Source organism: Manis pentadactyla, chromosome 16 (genome assembly GCF_030020395.1).
Source record: "Manis pentadactyla isolate mManPen7 chromosome 16, mManPen7.hap1, whole genome shotgun sequence".
NCBI classification, from domain to species: domain Eukaryota; kingdom Metazoa; phylum Chordata; class Mammalia; order Pholidota; family Manidae; genus Manis; species Manis pentadactyla.
Window position 1 is genome coordinate 57534898 of NC_080034.1, and position 19716 is coordinate 57554613.

At 42.5% G+C, this 19716-nt stretch overlaps 1 protein-coding gene across 2 annotated transcripts in view; it reads left to right on the forward strand.

The window, feature by feature from the left end:
* Positions 1 to 19716, forward strand: part of NEDD9 (neural precursor cell expressed, developmentally down-regulated 9) — a 162916-nt gene that overhangs the window by 111294 nt on the left and 31906 nt on the right. The window contains exon 1 of one of the 2 annotated variants that reach the window (XM_036888661.2): positions 8206 to 8390. The exons of the other annotated variant lie outside the window; for it this stretch is intronic. Coding sequence (XP_036744556.2) covers positions 8379 to 8390 — 12 coding nt within the window. The 5' untranslated portion in view covers positions 8206 to 8378. Of the gene's footprint in view, positions 1 to 8205; positions 8391 to 19716 lie in introns of those variants that run through there. 2 annotated transcript variants of the gene reach the window in all.

Here is a 19716-nt window from a genome sequence, read left to right on the forward strand (position 1 = left end):
TCTTCAAAAGCTTGGATTAAACAGTGCTGGTGTGCTGGGTCCCCCCACCGCATTCCTCCCAGCCTGCCCTCCCGCTTCCCCCCCAGGCCCTGCATTACTCGAATTCCTTCTACTCGCTCATCAGCGCCAGCTGGCGGCCGCCTGGGCTGGCCAGACAGACCCGATGCCCTGGGACAGGGCCTGCTGGACGCTCAGCTGAGGAGGGCAGCGAGGGACAGGAGGCAGGCTTTCTTGGAGGACCGTGTCAGCTGGACACTTTTAGGGCCCCAGGGGAGAAATGCATCTCCAAAGCCTGAAAAAATGGTTTACTCTGCGCCTCCAGGGAAGTGGTTATTTAAAATCCTACCCCCTTTGGTTGCTCCCCCATTCTCTCCCACCCCACCTCCACACTGGAGTTACGCTTGGATACCAGATATGGAAGGTCAACTGCAGTGGCCAGTGTATCTGGGGAATGGTAACACCTAGGAGTAGATTGGATACAGAGCATGCAGCTCCATCCAGGAATTTAGGGCACACAATCCATAGGCGTCTCTGCTTGCACCACCTAGACAGTAGTAGGAAGTAGAGAGTGGGGAAGGATTGCAAGGTCTTTGCATATTATGTCACAGTGTCATGTCACTCCACAGATACAGTGATAATCTCTGTATCTTTGTATCTATGTATCAACAAGAGCTCAGGAAGACTTCAAATTAAAGACTGTATAAAGGAAGAACGAAAGTTAAAAGTACACGTGGTGCCTTTGTCCTTTCTTATTTGATATCTACTATTCAGCAATATTATTGGGTTGGGCGATACTTTCAGAAAGAGTAAAAAGCCACCCTCCCTCCAATCATGGAATTCTGTTTATTTGGTCTTAGCAGATCACCTTGGCCTTTGTAAAAATCCTCAGTCTAAAGTTTCTACCAGCAGAAGAGATTTCCATGACAGCTTCATATAACAAACTGTTTATTTGGACAAACTAAAGCATGAGATCTCAGAATACCTCATGGCTGCAGACAACAGGAGAGGGCCATTACCAGGCAGTCTGCACAATTTTACTATGAAACTCCTTTTGTTCCACTGAAATTCATTCCTTTGCCAACTGGATACATATAAGTAGTAGGAATTTAAACCCTTAAATATCTATGAAGACAAATAAACCTAAATCTTGATTACATGTTTCTAATTTTTCTTACATTTCACACCTAAGTTCATTCCCCCAAATCCTTCATAGAAGGAAAATACTAAATGCTAAAATGGAGCTCACAATTGCATGGCATGTTTCACTGGAGTTGAGGAAATTTCTTTAATATATAATTTAATCCGTTATGTTATTTAATTCTTTGGGGCTAAAAGGTAGAAATTAAGTATTCTAAAGTTATAATAACACCATTATATATATATATAACATCAAAAACTTCACAGTTTTTAAAAAATCAAGCCAAAGTATTATCTACAATCACCCCATTCACAGGGGTTTTCATAACACGTTAGTGACGTGGTATTACATATATTCTTTCAGGGTTTACCAAGGACTGAGATGGGCCTAAGACACTGGGTTTAGCACTTCACCCTTAGGGAAATTAAAAACCAGCTCAAAGAGGCTGGGATTGAGGGCAGAAGGCAATGGGAAGTGGGGTTGGGAGGAAGGAGGTGGTGGATTTTTAAAAGGATGGTAACAATGTGCTGGGTGCCAAGGGGCAGTCAGAACGTGTGATCTTCACAGTGTGGAATGCCCTATGTCATGCAGTAAAGGACATCTAGAGGAATCATCTGCCCTCTGTTGTTTAGATTCCACCCTGCCCCAGGTGGCTGTCATCAAGTGAGAATAAGAAATAAGTCAGGAGGAACCAAATCAGAAGTAATCTGGGGACCTTGAGTCAGCAAGCCTTTCCCAGAAACACCCCCCTCCATCTGCAGAAACAAATGTTGTAAAACAATGCCTTTCACAACTCTTTCAGAAAACCGAGTTTACTCCTAGGATGCTATTGTTAAAAGAGGGGCAAGAGGGTGGGAATGGGGTGGCCTTCATGAGGTCTCTTATGCCAAGATATTAGAGGAGGGAAGAGGATGGAAGCCCACTCCACAGCTCAGGAAGAAGCAAGCAGTAGAGACGGTTTTTGGAGCGTCTCTCTAGTAACAGACTGTCACTCATTCCGAGGGCTTGACCAACGGATAAAAGAGGCTATTGCCTAGAGTGAGAGGTGTTCTTTTCCCTGCCTGCTGAAAAGGGACTTACTTTTTCCACGTTGACTCCCATGAAGGCTGGGCGCATGGACAAGACATTCTAGGGCCTGAAGACTGAAGCTAGGATTCGGTCACCTACAGTGGTGTGGAAGGGGGTACAACCAAAGAAAAGACAGGATCACCTTTTACAAGTAGCTGATAATCCCACTGTGGAGAAGAGGCTCTCCCAGGTGAAGCAGTAAGGCAATAACTCAGCACTAAAGGATATGCTATCCACATAAACCTGTGTACAGAGTCAGATGAGGGTCCTTTTATGGATTCCAAGGCCTCACACCAGGCCTACTCAGTCCTGCCAGACCAGGGAAGCCCAGGCATTCAGAATTGTTTTTTAAGGAAGATCAGATTTGGGAAGCACTGACCTGGGCCATAGATGATGAGAGACACAGGCAGCTGGGCAAGAGACCAACAGTGGAGAGGTTTCTCTACAGGTCTCATGAAGGAGATGGAGTGTAAGCCGGAGGAAAGACAGGATCGAGGGAACCTAAGTGACATAGGACAGCAGTCTTGGCGAGAGGGACTGCACACGTACAGACTGGAGAGCTTGAGAGAGTAAGGAGGATGTGTTTGTGCACACATCGTGAGCCCTCATCACGACTTGAAAGCAATACCTGATCTTCAGTTAGGCTTAGTCCCACCAAGGTGGAGATGCTCTCCAAAGGAGCTGACGAATGGGGCTCAGATAACGGAGTCCTAGAGGAGGCCTGGGGGCAGTAAGCACAGTGGTTAGGGGAATGCAGACTCAGGAGCCCGAAACCTAGGTTCACATGCCAGGCCTGACACTCACCTGTGTGCAATTTTGTGCAAATTGTAAACCTCTCTGGGTCTCAGTTTTGTTACATATAAAATAAGAATACTCCAATCTACCTCATAGAGTTGTTATATTAGATAAATATGAAATGAAAAACATCTGTGAAAATCTAGCACAGGGCCTGGTACCCAGGGGGGTTCCAACCCAAGTTCAATGAGTCAGGGGTCAGTTGAATTAAAGAAGAAAATGCTTGGTGGCTCATCTTTATTCGGGGAGGTTTCTGAAGACTTGCAGAATTGAAAAGCTGCTGCCTTGGCTTATTTTGTATACATAGGTTTTTTAAAAAACTGGCATCAAACTAGAAATGGTCAACATGGCCCTAGAATGGGTTTTCTGAATTGTTTCTCTGGATGTGGGAGGATCTATACTTCAATCTGAAGTCAGAGATGTATACACCTTGCACTCTTCCAGAGCATGGGTCAGCCAACATTTTGTGTAACATGTTTTTGTGGCTTTGCAGCCTTTACCACCTCTGCTGCAACCACTCAGGTCTTCCATTACAGCCAAAGAGACAACATGAAAGGAATGGGTGTGCTTGTGTTCCAATAAAACTTTATTGATAGACATTGAGATCAGAATTTCATGTAATTTTCACATCTCAAGATATATTATTCTTTAAAAAATTTTTTTTCCAACCATGTAAAAATGTAAAAGCTATTCATAGCTCATAGGTGGTATAAAAACAGGCAGCCGACAGCTGTACTTTTCCAACCAAACCCTCTCCAAGAGCCAGAACTGGCAACAGGCCTTGAGTTGGTTCTGCAAAGGTTGCATCCTAGCTCCACTTGTTATAAAAGTAAACCACACTTCTGCCCTCAAATACAGCTTTGCCCCATTCTCTTCCTGGGTACCAGGCAGAACCTCAAGATAATATACAATCTGTGAAGCCTCATCTATCCTCTTATTCATTTATCCAGCAAGAGTTGTAGCACCTGTAAGGTATATAAGCCCACGAGGGACACAGAGTTACCGCCTCAGCCCTCTGGAGCTCACTTGGAGCTGGGACAACAGACATCAAGCAATCATGATACAATATGGAAAAGCCTTATAATAGAGCCATGTTGTGAGCACAGTGAGGGCATAGTGAAGGGAGGGAGGAATTAATTCCAAAAGGAAGAGGTGGGTAGGGTGGGGGTTGTTGACAAAGAAGCACAAAAGAGTTAGTGTTGGGGCTCAGCTTGACAGCAGAAGAGTGAAGGGAGGACACTCTCCGCAGAGGGACCGTCTGTGCAAAATCAGGACGGTACAAGTGTATCTTGCAGTTGGTGAGTCCCCCAGTGCTGTTGGAGGGTGGGATGTGGGGTAGGGGATAAGGCCAGAAGGGGAAGTAGGCTCTAATTATAGTCCACACCAAAGTGTGTGGACTTCGTTTTTTAAGGCATTGTAAGCGTCCCTAGAAGTTTTTAAACATAGTAGTAATGTGACTGACTCTACATACTCTAGGAATTAAACAGGTAGTTCTGTGGAATATCCATTGAGCAGCAAGAGATTTCAGGCAGGGAAGCTGAAAAAGAATGAGTGGACTCGATAGGACAAGGAGACCGAGGACTGACCTAAAGCACAGATGTTGTTGGGTCCAACCTGACCGGACCTTTGCAAGGCACCCACGCTTCTGAGCAGCCACTTCGCTTCTCTGTGAGGGGCTGCACGCAATGATTGCCGAGGTCCCTTTCTGCCTCACATGCTCTGCCCGTGCCCTTCACCCTTAGAGAGCAGCCACAGGGCTCCTCCCAAGTTGTGGACAGAAGAGTCCCTTCCCTCTAGTAGCCCCTTAATTCTGGGCTATATCCATGCCAGTGTGCCCAGCAGCAGCTAGAAACTTGTTTGGATGACATCTGGTGCCCTGCCCCTTGCTCCTGCCTGCATGAGCATCAGGGGAGACAGAGCTCTTGGCAGACAAGCAGGCAGGGGGCAAGGCTGACAAGCCACGAGTGCTGGTGGGCACAGGGTAGGGTCCCAACCCCAGTGCCCTGGCCCATTTAGGAGGCTCCCCATGGGATTACTAGGGTGGCTCCATTAATCAGCTGGCAGCTTTTCTTTAATGCAGTTTAAATAGTATTTTTGCAGCCAAAAATCTCAGGTAATAGAAGGGGCGGGGGCCATTTTTGTACTCATTGAGAGAATTTGTGTTTCCCCAAAGGGTTTTGAAGGAAATATACTCAATGACACTAACCAACTAGCAGCTATCCTCATTTGCGTTGAGACCAGAGCTCAGTGTTTTAACAGCCTGCTGTCCTTGAGTTTTTAAACAAAGGTTGAAACACAGAGAAACAGATCACATCATTCCCTGTTCCAAACACTCCACTGACTTCTGTCACACCCAGGAGAAACTCTGAACTGCTGTGGCTTACCTCTCTGCGCAACTTCTGCACCCCGCCCTTGGGGACCTCTTCCTGGGGCACCCCGGCCTGCTTGCTGGTCTTGGACCCACCAAGCTCATTTCTACTTCAGTCCCTTTCCATGGGTCGCTTCCTCTATCTGGAACATTCTTTTCCCAGATCTTTGAGTGGATCCATTGTATTATTCAGATGCATGCTTCAATATTATCTCCTGAGAGGGGCTTATCTACCCATTCTTTCTAAAATAAGACACCCCCTGTGTGTTTTCCTCTAGCAATTTTCCCTGCTTAGTTTTTCTTCATGGCATTTATCACTCCAAGGCTATGTACGTTTATATTTTATATACATGTATTATTGTATATAATATATACATTTAATTATTTATATGAATATACACTTATATACATTTAATTATTGTCCTTCTAGACTGTAAGCTCCATGAGGGTAAGAATTTTGTCTCTCTGGGCTGCTGCTATATCTTCCCCCTCCAGAACAATACCTGGCACACAGTAGGTGCTCAGTTGATATTTGTTAAGTTAGAAAGCTGCCCTGTGAAAAAATGGCACACAGATTAGGGGATTCTGCCACCTTTTTCTGAATGCTTACCACACCTGTAACATTGATAGCAGCCTAATAGTAATAACAGTTATAATTAATATAATAATTAACTAGATATTACTATTTAAATAATGTATCACAATAGTGTTATGTGATACAATAATAAAAAAGATATAAATTTAAATAATGAGTAACAGCAATAAAAATAAGCAACCATTTATTAATTATATATAATTCATTAATCTTCATTATTACCCTAGAGGTAGGAATTCCTATTTTCTCTATTTTACACTTTAGGACACCAATATTAAGAAATTTTGGGTAAGAAATTTGTTGGGATTCGAACACAGGTTTACCTGACTCCAATGCCTTTATGTAACTAACTAAACACTGCTCCAAACCACCTTGAAATGAACTTTGGGTAGGTTTTAAGTGTCTAGCTGTACAAGACAGAAACAGGAAAGTAGGAGAGCCACTTGGTGTGAGTCAAGCTTTCTAGGTAGAGAATGAAATGACAAAAAGCTCTAGTATATGATTTAGGACCCTGAAAGCATTCAAATAGGGGGGGAGATGGCTAGTTAGTGTTCACCTGCTCAAGGGTACTCATCAAAGAAACAGAAGATGATTCAGTTTTACAATTTAGGAAGCCAAAGGAATGTTGTCTAGATCTCCTGGACACCACAAGACTCATCTTACAGATGGGAAGGCCTCTGGTCGATCCAGGCAGACACCAAAAACAATTTCCTGCAAACTAATGATTCTCCCATAAGTCTCTGGGACCGTTAGGGAGATCCTTGCAGTCAATATGTAGCGTGTTTAATTCGTGTTCAGAAAGACCTTCAAAATCACTCAGGCTCATTTTCTCTCTAAGGCTAAAGGAGGAAAAGTGAGGTGGCGGGGAGGCCAGAATGGGCATATGAACCTCATTATGACCGCCTAGAGGTCATATCCAGGAAATCGGACCCTGTGAGCCCTGTATCTGGAAACCACTCATGTGGGACAGCTGCCCTTCTGTTCATTTTGCTTAGATCATAAAAGTAGAATTTTAATCCATTGGGAATTTGGGGGTAGGGAGAAATCAAACTGATTCTGATCTAACTCTGTCAGGAAAAAAAAATAAGGGATGATTTTTCCATTCAAGTCGTGTAGTCTGGTTGGAGTTCACCCCACTCAAGGTTTGTATGCACTTACCAAGTCTCAGTCCTGAGGCCCAGCGGGAAGGAATTTTCCCCTTACTGCTCTATCCTTCAAAAGAGTTGCTAAAGTCCACCATTTCTATCCTCCCCTGGGTGATTTCTTTCTCTATGGAAATCATGAAGCTGAACCAAGTAAGTGTTCTGTGCTTCGCTGTACAGTCGCTGGTCTTTTTAAGAAGGCTTATCAAACAGTGGGCATTTTTGTCCCCTCCCATAAGTGTTGGGGGCTAAGGGGTTCATGGGTCTTCTTCAGGAGAGAGGTCAGAAGGAAAACCTGCAGTGTTCAAAGCTGGAGCTAGAAATGCCAGCCATCAAAGAACACGGTACTCAGTGGAGAGCGATGATATATAGGACATGCACTGGCCCGCCCCATCTGACAGGTCACATCTAACCTTTATTCTCCCCAGAGCCACAGAAGGTCGCTGAATGTGGCTGACACTCAACTCTGTGTAGCCCTCCTGAGAAGCCGGCCAGGGAAACCCTGGTTCCTGGAGTTCCTTTTCACTGAGGGAGAATTGTATTTTGGCTCCTTGCAGACTGACGTTGCAAGTACTTTGAACACTGAAAAGAACAAAAAAATCAAACAGCCACAGTAAAGGGGAGGGCAGGGAGGAGAGAAAGGGAGAGATATCAGCAGGGGTAGTTAGTAAAAAGAGGCCCGGAGACAGAAAACCTTTTGTTCCCGCAGTTCGTTTCATGTAGAGATTGGGAGGTGAAGGGCTTTGAAATGAAATGCGTCTATGAAGGAGTTGCTAGGTCACAGATGCACGACTGTCGGACTGCTTTGTGAATTCCGTTTCTTTAAAACTTAAGTTAATCTTGAAAAGAATCTCCCTTTCCCGCGATTTTGTAGCGGAGGGCGGGTGGGGTGGGGGGCAGTAAGGTTCTGGAAGGTTCCCCACTTTGTTTTATTTCCCACCCTTTCTGGTAACGTAAAAAAGAAATGACCACATTACAAGTTCTTTGTCAGTTTTCCGAAGTTAAGAGGTGGGCGGAGTATCCGCGCTACCTTAGCCCGCCAGCCAATGGCGGGCGGTATGCAGATGCAGCCCGGGATCCGCCTGCTGCAGGCAAAACAGTGAGCTCAGAGGCGAGCGGGCGAAGCTGCGCGGGAGCTCGGCGCTGCGCCTGCCAGCCGCCGCGGGCCGTCTCCGCTTTCGTTTAGCCCTGCACTCCCTGCAGGGGCGGACGTGCCAGTGCTCCATGCAGTCTCTCTAGGGTAGGAAAACGGCTCCATTCCCCGCTGCCGAGATGAAGTATAAGGTAAGGAGTGTGTGTGTGTGTGTGTGTGTGTGTGTGTGTGTGTGTGTGTGTGTGTGTGTGTGTGGTGTGTCCCACCGTGACAGCTCTGTGGGGACTCCTTCTGTGCCCGAGTGACTTCCGAGATGGGTCCCAGTCACTGCGGTTGGCAACACAGGCAGGCAGGGCAGATTCACTGAGACCCACTCCGGGAGTTGTCCGCACACCCGGGTTCCTCTCTGAAAGTTTGGGGCATTGGTCTTAGAGCCCGTCTGCGGCTGCCCCTGTGGACCAAAGGGTGTCTCACTTGGAGCGGAGCACTTATTAACTCAGGTCTCCGTGGCTCCCCGGGGCCTGGCCTCCTCTGTCCCCCGGACGGGACATAGAAGGAGAGGTATCACACTGGCTCTTAAAGCAGTTTTCAGCCTCTGCCTTCAGCCTTTGGTTGGAAAGCAGTTTGCCATATATACTTTTAGTGGGAGAAATAAAAGTCCCAGGTACTATGATACAGTTGATCATGGAGAATTTTGACACCCTTACATGATGTTGGATATAAAGACAAAATGAGTATTTGCCATTTCTTGAAATCATTTTTATTGGCGTTTGAATGGACTAAGGGACTGAAGGGAACTTGTTGTCCTTGAAGCTTACAGAGTGTCATAATACGGTAGCTCCATTATCTTCCCATGCATTTCACACCAGTTCGTGTATTTTTTTCTTGGCAAAAGGGTTATACCTGCTCAGAGTATCCCATGTTGTTTAAGTCGTCCCCAACTAACCAGGCAAGCAGCTTCCAGAGATACTGAACAGAAGCACATTGCAACAAATGGAGCGTGAATTTTCCATGGTGAAAGAGTATTTCTAGAATAGACATGAGTCCCAGTGCTTTTCAACAAATGTGCTGTTATTAACATGAATGTCGGCAAGGCGCTTATGCTTTTGGATTGACAGTTTGTATTACCTGTCTGACCTTCAGGATGGTGTTAGCTTGCAGCTGCTTTGCTTCCTTTCTACATTATCTAACTTCTGGTCCACCCTGTTTTAATGTGAGGCTGTAAATCCTTGGTTCTGGCTAATAGCCACTGGCTAACCTCAGTGATAAATCTTTTATTCAAAAGTCTTAAATCTTGTTCAAAAGCTCTAAGTGTGGAAAGTCTCTATTGTAATGCATGAGTTATAGTTCTCCATGAAAAGGCTACAGTGTCTGAAGTCACAGGGATCAGCTATCATTGTCCTATCAGCTTTCCATTCTCTGCCTCGGTAAGAAAGATCAGAGGGATGAGTAATCCTGAGGATTCTTAATATTTCTGACTTTTGGATGCAACCAGAAACACATCCTTTTACCTGGCAGGGAAGTTCTTTTTGAAGTGTTTCACCCCATATTTCCACAGTTCCCTATTTAAAACAGTGATAGGACTAGATACTCTTAGCTGGCAGCAGTCCTTTGCCCCTCCTCTCCCTATTACTGAATGCCTTTAGTTTCATAAAAGCCAGCTTGCAAGGGAAAAAGAGAAAATATGTTCAGAATCTATTATTGGAAAAGTATAAATGGCTGAAATTTCCGTTGAGTGCTGCATTCTAGAGAGTGCCCAAAATGACTTTATTAACCTCATCATGTTTAGTTTTACACTTATGGAAAGAAAACATAGCAACTTACAGTGTAAATTGCCCTTGGCAATGCATGGAGAAAACCTACGTCTAACCAGTGTTGAACCCACTGCCAAGTGATGTAAATATGTGATGTTCACTATCTCGTGGACACCTTCGCCAGCAATATTACCTACGTCTCTAACTGATCAAGTGACAGATTAACACATTGTGAGGAATATAAAATAAAAGAAGAGCTGGAGCAGTCTACTTTCCCTTTCTCATAAAACCTACTTTCTCTTTAGTTAAGAGTGGACAACTGTGTTTCAGGAGAGGATTTTGCCATTTTAAGTAGAGGAGATGACACAAAGGTACAGGAGTGATAAATAACATTTCTTAAGACTCATCATGACTATGGTTTTATTATATGCATACAAAATACATAAGTATATAGAAATGTATATTTATATTTAAATGTATCTATTTTAAATAAATCTATATGAAATTAATTCATTATTTATTATATTTAAAATATTTAAGTATAGAAATATAATATATATAATACTTAACTCTCCCAATAACTCTATGAGGCGGTTATTATTACATTCTTCTTCAAATGTGAAAATTGTGGCACAGTGAGGCTAAGTACTTTATCCAAATCCATACAACTGAAAAGTGTCAGAGCTGTTAATTGAACCAAAGTGATCTGGCCAGAAAACTTCTGACTCTAAACCAGTATTAAAGAAAGAGAAAGAATCATCTATGACCTCTCTCAAATGCGCTGTGTCTGATGTCTTCTTCTCCCAGGAAGTCTAGACTGTTTCATCTCAAGTGTTCCTGCAGGATAGATTTTTTTTTAGGCAGTCTCTTTACAAAGCAAAATGAAATGCATGTTTGGCAGTTATTTGTTTAATTTGAGCCACTTAAGTAGTTAAACCAGATAATTATTAGTTTGTAAAATCCTGGAGTCAGGAATTATCTTTTAAACAATATGTTGCTCTATACATTGTAAATTTAGCAGTCAGATTTATGTGCACTGAGAGATTTATAATCCAGCCACTATCAGGTTTTTTTAACCAGATAATCTGGTTTGGCTACTTCAGGGATCATAACTAGAGGACAACTAAAATGCCACTCACGTTGCCCTTATATGCAGCTCCAGGTCGGCCAGCTATGTATTTGCAATAATCTTGAGAACTGTGGAATGTAAGCTGTTACTTTGGTAAAGTTTTTTGATTAGCACATATCTAGTCTATTTTTATTTCATTGTGGTTTTTTTATTCGTTCACAGGAAGGCTGCAGTCACTCTCTTATGCACTTATGTTACTTTTCTCCTAAAATGATTCAATCTGAGGTTCTTTGAGAGTAAATGATGGGGGCCTCACTTATTAAGAGTTTTCCACATGAATATACAGAGCATGTTGTGAAATGGGGGTGGGGGCTGTGACTCGATGGTGGTGGCCTGCTCTGTGAGGGCTCCCCTTGAGCGTCTGGAAGCAGATTGCAGATTGTGGTCGCTATGTAGCAGGAGGGTGATTGAAGGGTAGGTGCACAGCTGTTTGAGCAGGGGCCCAAGACCACGCCCACTTTGTGCAGGCCTAGGCCTTGTCCCTGTTCAGCAGGCATTGCCCGTTTGATATCTACTAGCTGAGCAGCTTTTGTGCTTGGCCAAATTTCTGAACCCTGTGTGCCTACATTAAAATTCTAAATAATCATTTATCTAGTCTACCTTTCAACAAATTCATTCTTAAGCATTTCGAATGAAGAAATATAACAGAAGGCACTTAAAATACAAATGAGAAAACTACTGAAATTTTGGATTCTGTGTTCTGGTTAAACTGTGGGCCAGGCAGGTTGGGTAAACAAGAAAGTGTATACTATTAAAAGCTGTTGAGGAGACAAAATATTTTTATTTTTTCAAACTAACTTGGGAAACAATGATCAAGGGTCTTTGATTTAGTCAATATGGTCATTTATGACTTATTAAATTCTCAGTTCTTTCCTTACTTTAACATTTGGCTTTAAATTTTTTATTGTTTTCTAAATGACTTGTTGCACTCAGTCCAAATTAGGGACTCCTGTCCACTCTTTGTTAAATCTTACGTGAGATCTATGAATTTGAAAGCACTAAAAGATGCTTTGAAAAAATACTAACTTAATTATTTGTTTCTCTATGTATTTATTTGTTGAGCAAACCTATTTTTGGAGCTGAATGACTTATCTCCACAGAGATGAAAGTCTTTACAGAACTGAAGGTGTTCTGATGACACCAAATTTAGCAAGTTGCAATAGTGTGGAACATACCAAGAATTCCTTCAGCATCCTTTCCTTGTGGAAAATCACATCAGTCCTCTTCTCAGAATTCATCAGTGGCTTCCTGTCTGTACCACCCCCTTCCTTCTCAATAACCCCCCTTCCACAGACATCTAAAAAAAAACTTCCTCTCTGCTTTTCAAGCCCTTTGCAAATGCTCTCCCTCTTTTGTGACCTATGACCTCTTCCGCTCTCATTTCTTCATTCATTCAGACTTCTCAACACCAGATTTGCATAGGGCTCACCTCCCCTACCCACACAGACTTGACACCCTTACAGCGCGCCCTGTACCCAGGCCTCTCTTCTGCCTTTTGACTCTGCTGGGGGAAATTTTGGTCTCTTGCTCCTGTTCATTTGACCCTGTCCCTTTGTGCTTACGTGACTGGGTTAGTCTGTCACTTCCCACAATCAAGCGCCCTCATCCAGCCACTCTATAAACAATCAAAAGTCTAAGCCTTCATCTCCAAGACTGTCCTGTAATCCCTATGATTGGCTTTATGTTTTCACCTCTGCCCTGCCCTGTTAGCACTATCTTACTTATTAACCCCTTTCAATCAAATCACAATCTAAATGATACCTGTAACTCACATAGGCTGTCCATTGAGGCTGTCCAGTTTTAGGCAAGCCAAGCCCCACTGAATACGAGACACCCACCCTTTATTTGTGTTTAGAGGCAGATTGATAGACAAATCCTTGAATAAAAACTATTACCTAGGATCTCTTCTGGCTTGATGAAGCATGGCCCTGGTCTTAGAACGTTCTTGTAGTAGAGACAGGATAGAGTGTGGGCTTTGGAGGAAGGCATTTCTGTCTCTTGTGACTTCATGCTTTGTGACCTTGAGCAAGTTGAGCTCTCAGTGGTCTTATCTGTAAAAGAGATAATAATGCCCTCATACTATTGTTCTAAGGCATAAACAAGATAACATAGGATGTAAAGTACTTACCATGGCTCCAGCATATAGTAAGTAGACAATGCCAGCCTCCCCTGGCTCTCCTTATATGAGTAGTTGCTCAGTAGATGTTGAAAGGATAGTGTGGACTCTCAGTAACAGGCTTATGTCCAAATCCCAGTTACTAGGTTAAGATGGTTGAGTGTTATTTAGTGTTCCATGGGCCTGGGTGTGTATTGCAGAAATGCTGATGCCAGCCATAGGAACTTACCAGCATATCTGTATGCCCACTTGCTAATATATTCATGACTTGGCATCTTCACTGTTATAAATAAGATTTGATATTCCTGAAATCTCAGGACCCTGCTCATAGTAAGTACTCAACCAAAACTGAATTGAATGACGAATTACATAGAATACTTATAAAAATAGCCATTAAAGAGAGTCTTAACTACCGTATGGCATAATGGAAAGAACATGGGTTTTGTTTTAAATTCCACTTTTGTTACTTTCTAACGGTATAAGTTTATAGGCAAGTTACTTCAGACCTCTGTTTTCTTGTTATAAAATGGGAGTAAATTACCTGTCTTACCAGATAGTTGTAAGGATATCATATATGAAAATCATTGGTTTCTAGCACATAGTACAAATGGCAGCTATTACATGATGCACTATAAGGTTATAACTTGTATACACAGATACACAGACATAGGAGCATAATAGAGATAAAAATTTGAGAGGAAAGATTTGCTAGAATTCTTTATCCTTAAGAGTAACTTTAGTGAGGAAAAGAGAAAGTCATCAATGTAAAAAATGTAAAAAAATCAAGGATGAAATGCAAAGGAGGTCGAGCTGTGGAATCCAACAGTTCAGGGTAAACCATATCCCCTATCCTACTGTGGTCAATTTGAGTGACATAGATGTAAAGGAAGAGGTCTTGTTTAGATTATTCTAGGGTTAGAAAGAAACCTAAACAAATTGGTTTGAAATGCCAACCACTGGGACAGTGGCATTACTCTGCAGTAATATATAGACTTAATTACCAAGCCTCCTTGTTAAGATAAACAAAACGGGGCCATTGGAAAGAAATACTACATTTCCAACTTAAAATGCAAAGAATAGCTGCCAGTTTCCTAGGCAACAGATGATAGCAAAGAGTATGGCATGGGTAAGAGAACCCCCCAAAAAAAGAAAACCTGTTTACACTCTTTGGCATCTTCCCCCACCCCCATCTTATTTACTTTGAACATTCCAGTCATCTCCCTGAGGTAATTTTTACTGGCTACTGAGGACTCTCCATGCCTGGGGAACATTACAGCCTAGCTGAAAAAATTATCTTCCCAAGGAATCTTCATTTTAAAATAAATGGCCTTGTTGATGACCTCTTCCACCCTCCCCTGGAAAGAGATTCTTTTAGAAAGTAGTGTTAGTAGGCAATGAGGTCTAGGTAAATTGAGGCATATACTTGGAGGAAGATGGAACAGGCACTCCAGAAAATATGAGTGACCAGTGATATTTTCAAGGATGGGTTTGGGGGGTGGGGCAAGTGATCATGTAGATATTAAAACTACCAGTGGAATGTTTTCAAATACATATGCTTGGGCCCCATATCATGGACTACTGAATACTAGTTTCTTCTTTAAAAAGAGCTAGTCTTTCCCCTCCTCTCCACCCCAAATGGTGCTAAATGGTATTTAAGTAGATGCTTATTCAAAGCCTGGCTCCACTGATTTGGAGATGTCTCTCTTTGTACATTTTGGTGTGTATGTTGGAAATGAGAATGCCTCCTGATATTTCTAATGTCAAAGTAATAGTTATATTAGCAACATTGTTCTTTATGTGGAACATTGAGGTTTACGCTTATAGGAAATAAAGACTAAGTGATCATGAATGTGTAAAAGTTCAAGCATTGCACAAAAATGGTTGATAGGTCCTTTGAATTTAAGTTTAATTCCTTCTTTATTCTTTGTGTGTGTGTTGTTGGGGAGGGGGTTATTTGTGAAACTCAGTAGAAATGCAGGCAACCCAAAGGCATATCAAGTTACAACTTGAAGCATATCTTTCTATTTATTAAAACAATAGGGACTTAGAGAGTAGGATGCAATTAAGATTTGTCCTCACTTCTTTTAGTTGTGTGGAAACCTATGCTATCTCTTACATGAATTAACCTAACTTTTCACTGATCTGTTTCAGTTTGTTACTCTTAACTGAACACCTCACTCACTCCTCTAGAACTATCCAGCTCCTCTGTCCCCAGGCCTTGTGCTCTCCTGAGTGAGCAGGGATAGCCAACCCTGATAACCATAGCAAGCAAGCCAGCACACTGGGAAGGCAGTAAAGGACTTCTTGACACTCCAGCCTTCTTAGAATTCAGTTTTTAGTACCTAACAGGACACATCAGTAATCTGCCAATGAATCTTGTGGGGGTTTTTGTTTGTTGCTAATCGTTTGCGGCACGATTGCAGTGCAGCACAACAGCTTTAGCAGAGCACAGTTTTGAATCTCTTTCCCTCGAGCACCCCTCTGGGATAGAACTTCCATGTTATTCTCTGATTCTCTAACCTTTTCCACTCGGAGCTTAAGTGTAATGAGCACACCTTTCAACACAGATAAGAGGGAATAATAGGAACACAGCCCAGTGGCTTCTTTCTCCCCACAACCCTGTTCACTATGAAGTTGGACTTCCAGACTATCTTGGAGGCCCAGATGCCCTTGGAATATATCTTATTTCCTTATAAAGATCATCTTGTCAATGAGAGAACATGTCCATTGACTGAATCAAAGACTTTTATCAGTACCTATCTTTTTTTCTCCCCAATCCTAAATTCATCCAAGCCAGACCCATTAACAAGATCCATAGTTGCATGCCCATCTTTCTAGTTCAAAATATACATAATGTCTGTGGGTCTGTATCCTTATTTCATAAGGCCAGAATTGTAACATATGGCCTGACAATGGGAAGGATATTTGAACCTGGACTGTCTTGGAAAGTTCAGGAACACATGGTCACTCCAGACAGTCAACAGGAGCTGCCCCAGAGATCAATCAGCTGTTGAAGTGTTGTTGTTTTCCCTTATGTCAACGGAACTTGATCTAAGAGAACTTAATCTAAGAGACATTTTTTTTTATGAATTCAGGCAAATTTTTCATATAGAGTCATAAATAATACTTTTAAATAATAAGGTGGTCCTTTTCTTTTTCCTTGCAAAAACAGGCATCTTTAAAAATGAAGGAAATCTCGTCTTGAAACGTAGACATGCACGAAGCACACCTGAGTGCTTTAAGCATCAATGAGGGGGGCTGGATTTCAGTTGTTCTCGTTTTAAGCCTGGTGTGGTAGCTCCCTGCCTCCTAGCCTGCAGCGTCTGCACCCAGCCTTCTGCCTCCCTTATTAAAATCTTAATTACAGACGCAGCTTACTTCATTGCTGGAGGGAAAGAATTTTGTTTCTCTGAACTGTGTCTGTTTCTTGGTGTGGCAGGTGTAATCACAGTGAGATCACTCTGGTTGTTTTCTTTTCCTGAAGGATTTTTTTTTTTTTGAGGGGGAGGAGGACAATTCTTAAGGCACAATTTCATGAGCTCATAATAGTGCAGTAATAATAGCCAGGTTTTGATTTTACAGAGATTCTTTCTTCTGAAGAAATCAGAGTGTTTCATGTATGTAATTCCAGGACTCCTCACAATATTAGCTATAAAGAACATGTTTTCAGTATCCCCGTTTTGCAGATGCAGAGATGAGGCACAAAAAGCAGTGGTTTCATTGTCATTAGCCTTTCAGTGTGAGGACTGAGATTAGAGTCTCTGTTAATTCAGTTTAGCATCCATTCCTCCATCCAGGACTTCTTCCCTGCAGCACTATTGACATTTAGCCTGCATGGCTCTTAGTTGTAGGGACCATCTTGTGCGTTGCAGGATGCCCAAGAGCTTCCAGTGGTGCACGCTTGTGCACACACACACAGACACACACACACACACGTGCGTTATGACAACCAAAAATGTCTTGAAGCATTGCACAGTGTCACCTAGGGGAACAAAATCCCACCAGTTAAGAATCACTTGTCTAATCTCCCCTACTTCCTTCTGCTGAAAAATAGTTGCCTTACTGATTTTATGTGATAGAAGCACAAAAATATAACCACAGAACTGTTTGCCATAGTTTTATCGTCACTGAGGTTGAGCTTAATATAACAGATCCTAGCCCAAAGGCAACTTCCTCTTATATGCTTAGCCCCAGTTTTTTCAAGCAAATATCACAAAATACTAAGAAGTGTGGGGCCTCACTCAGGTCACGTGTAAAACCATCAGACCATCTAGAGGGCAACCTTAATTCTCCAAAGTCTTTCTCTGGCATACATATATATATAAAATAATAATGGAGCATGCATTTAGAACTTAGCCTTGAAGAAAGCTACTTTATTCTCATAAACTGATGGAGATTATCTACATGCAGGAGCTCGTCTATATACCTGGCCATTGAACAATATCATTTTTGAGGTTTTCTCCTGTTCCATTTGCTCCTGCCATCTTTCCTCTCTCTCCTAGCTGAGAAGCTGAAGCATCTAAAGGTTCTTTCTTGACACAGCTCCGCATTTGCAATGCAAGCAACATAAATCTCAGCCAAGCATATAGGTCCATTTTTTAAAACTTTTTGAGGACCTCCCATGTGGGATAATAGCAATCAGGCACCCGCCCTAGGTCAGGTAACATCTAAAAGAGACTGAGGGGTGGCATCCAAGTGACATCAACTGGATTCTGGCCCAGAGACAGACCAGGTTTGCTAGCATGTGTATGTGTTGGTATGAGTGGGCTGAGGTACATCTTCATACCTTGGTGCAGGAAGATCAGATATATGGGAAGGTAAAAATGGGAAGAGCTTTCCCTTCTGTCAAATGCTTTATTAAAGGTTCTAACTTGTGTGTTTTGACTTTTGAGAAGTGATAACATTTTTGGAAATGTGCTGTAAATAGTGGACTGGGGTCTCCTGCTCCTTCACAAGCCAATTCTCATTTCACTTCCCTGAGTACCTGGATATTAGAGGGATTTGTCTAGACAGGCAGATAGATGTGATCCCATGCCAACACTGTAATGTTGGCTGAAATCCAGATGTTCTTTATTGTTAATAAAACCTATCTTTTGGGTGAGTGGGCGGCAAGCCTTCATCATTATATGGCGCCTGTCAGATTTATCTAGGGACAGAACCCTGAAAAGAGTTTGTGCCTGCCCCATGTTTTTGATCCTCTGCCAATATACTGTGCTTAAATCTATCAAAACCAGGCAACCTGGGACAACTGCTTATAAATTCCAGGGCTTAATAGCAACAACACTAAATTCTAAGGTAGAGCAGGTCCTCAGGACGCACCTCCTGGTCCAGTGGAAAACAATCCGAGACTAAGAGGGGAACCAGATGCTAGTTCTGGCTCTCCTGCTGACCTAATAGGAGACTGTCAGGGCTGGAAAACAAGAAGATTGTGTTACAATGATCTCTAAGATCCTTTCTTAGTCTAAAATTCTCGTCTAGCGGGTTCTCAAACTATATGTGACTTCTGGTTCTAAAACCTACAGAAACCTAGGTATTCTTCCACCTTCCTTAAGATCCCCAGGAATTGCTTAAGAAAATCTCAGATCACAGAAGAGTGAAAAATTGAGTTCTTGAAAGTACCTGTATTATTTATGATTATCAGACTTGTAAAGAAAAGCTAATTCACTTTTCCTTAATACTGTCAGCAGTCAAATTCATCCTCCATGGCTGGCCAAGAAATACTGGAAGTTGACTATGAAGTCATGCATAGACACACATACATGCATACCTACCTAACAACCCACTTGTAATTTTTCTTACACAAAACACAGAATTTTGCTCTAGGCTTTTGTTAGTTTCATGGTAAACAAATCCCAACATACGAATATTTCTGTCCTGCATCAACCTTAAATCAAGGGAGAATAGATGGCATTCATTCTAGGGAAGAGAGGGAACTCAGCATTTGAAGAAAACTCTTTTCAATCTCACAGCTATGTTGTCCATATCACGTTTCCAAACCTGGTCAGACAGAACAGTCTGAGATCCAAATAGCCAAATTTGCAATGAGCCTCAGATCTTCTTACGGATGCTCAAGAAGTAGTGTGACTTTGAATATGAACCACCAAAGTAGAGCTGGGTTCTCAATGATCCTCCATCACACAGGAGTAGGCCAGTAAGGAAGAGATGGTGAGATTCCCAAACCTGGGAGCCTTATAGGTGGCCCTGCACAGGACACAGCCTCAGAGAGTATGTCAGGGCCACCACATGTCAGAACCTTTGGGAGACAAGTGTCTAGTGTCACACTTCTTAAAGCATCTCCCATTCAGAAGGGCTCCTGGGCTGGAAAAAATCAAAGAAAACATGAAGATTTGGGACAGAGTAAATGGCATGAATATTCAGATAGGTCCAAGATACGCATGCAAGCTTTGTGACCGTCATAGGGGTTTACAAGCACTTTCCAGAAAGTGAAAGTTATTGGCTGAAATGTGGTCTAGGCGCCAGAGGAATCTGTGATGGCATGTTAAGCCCTCCTCACCAGG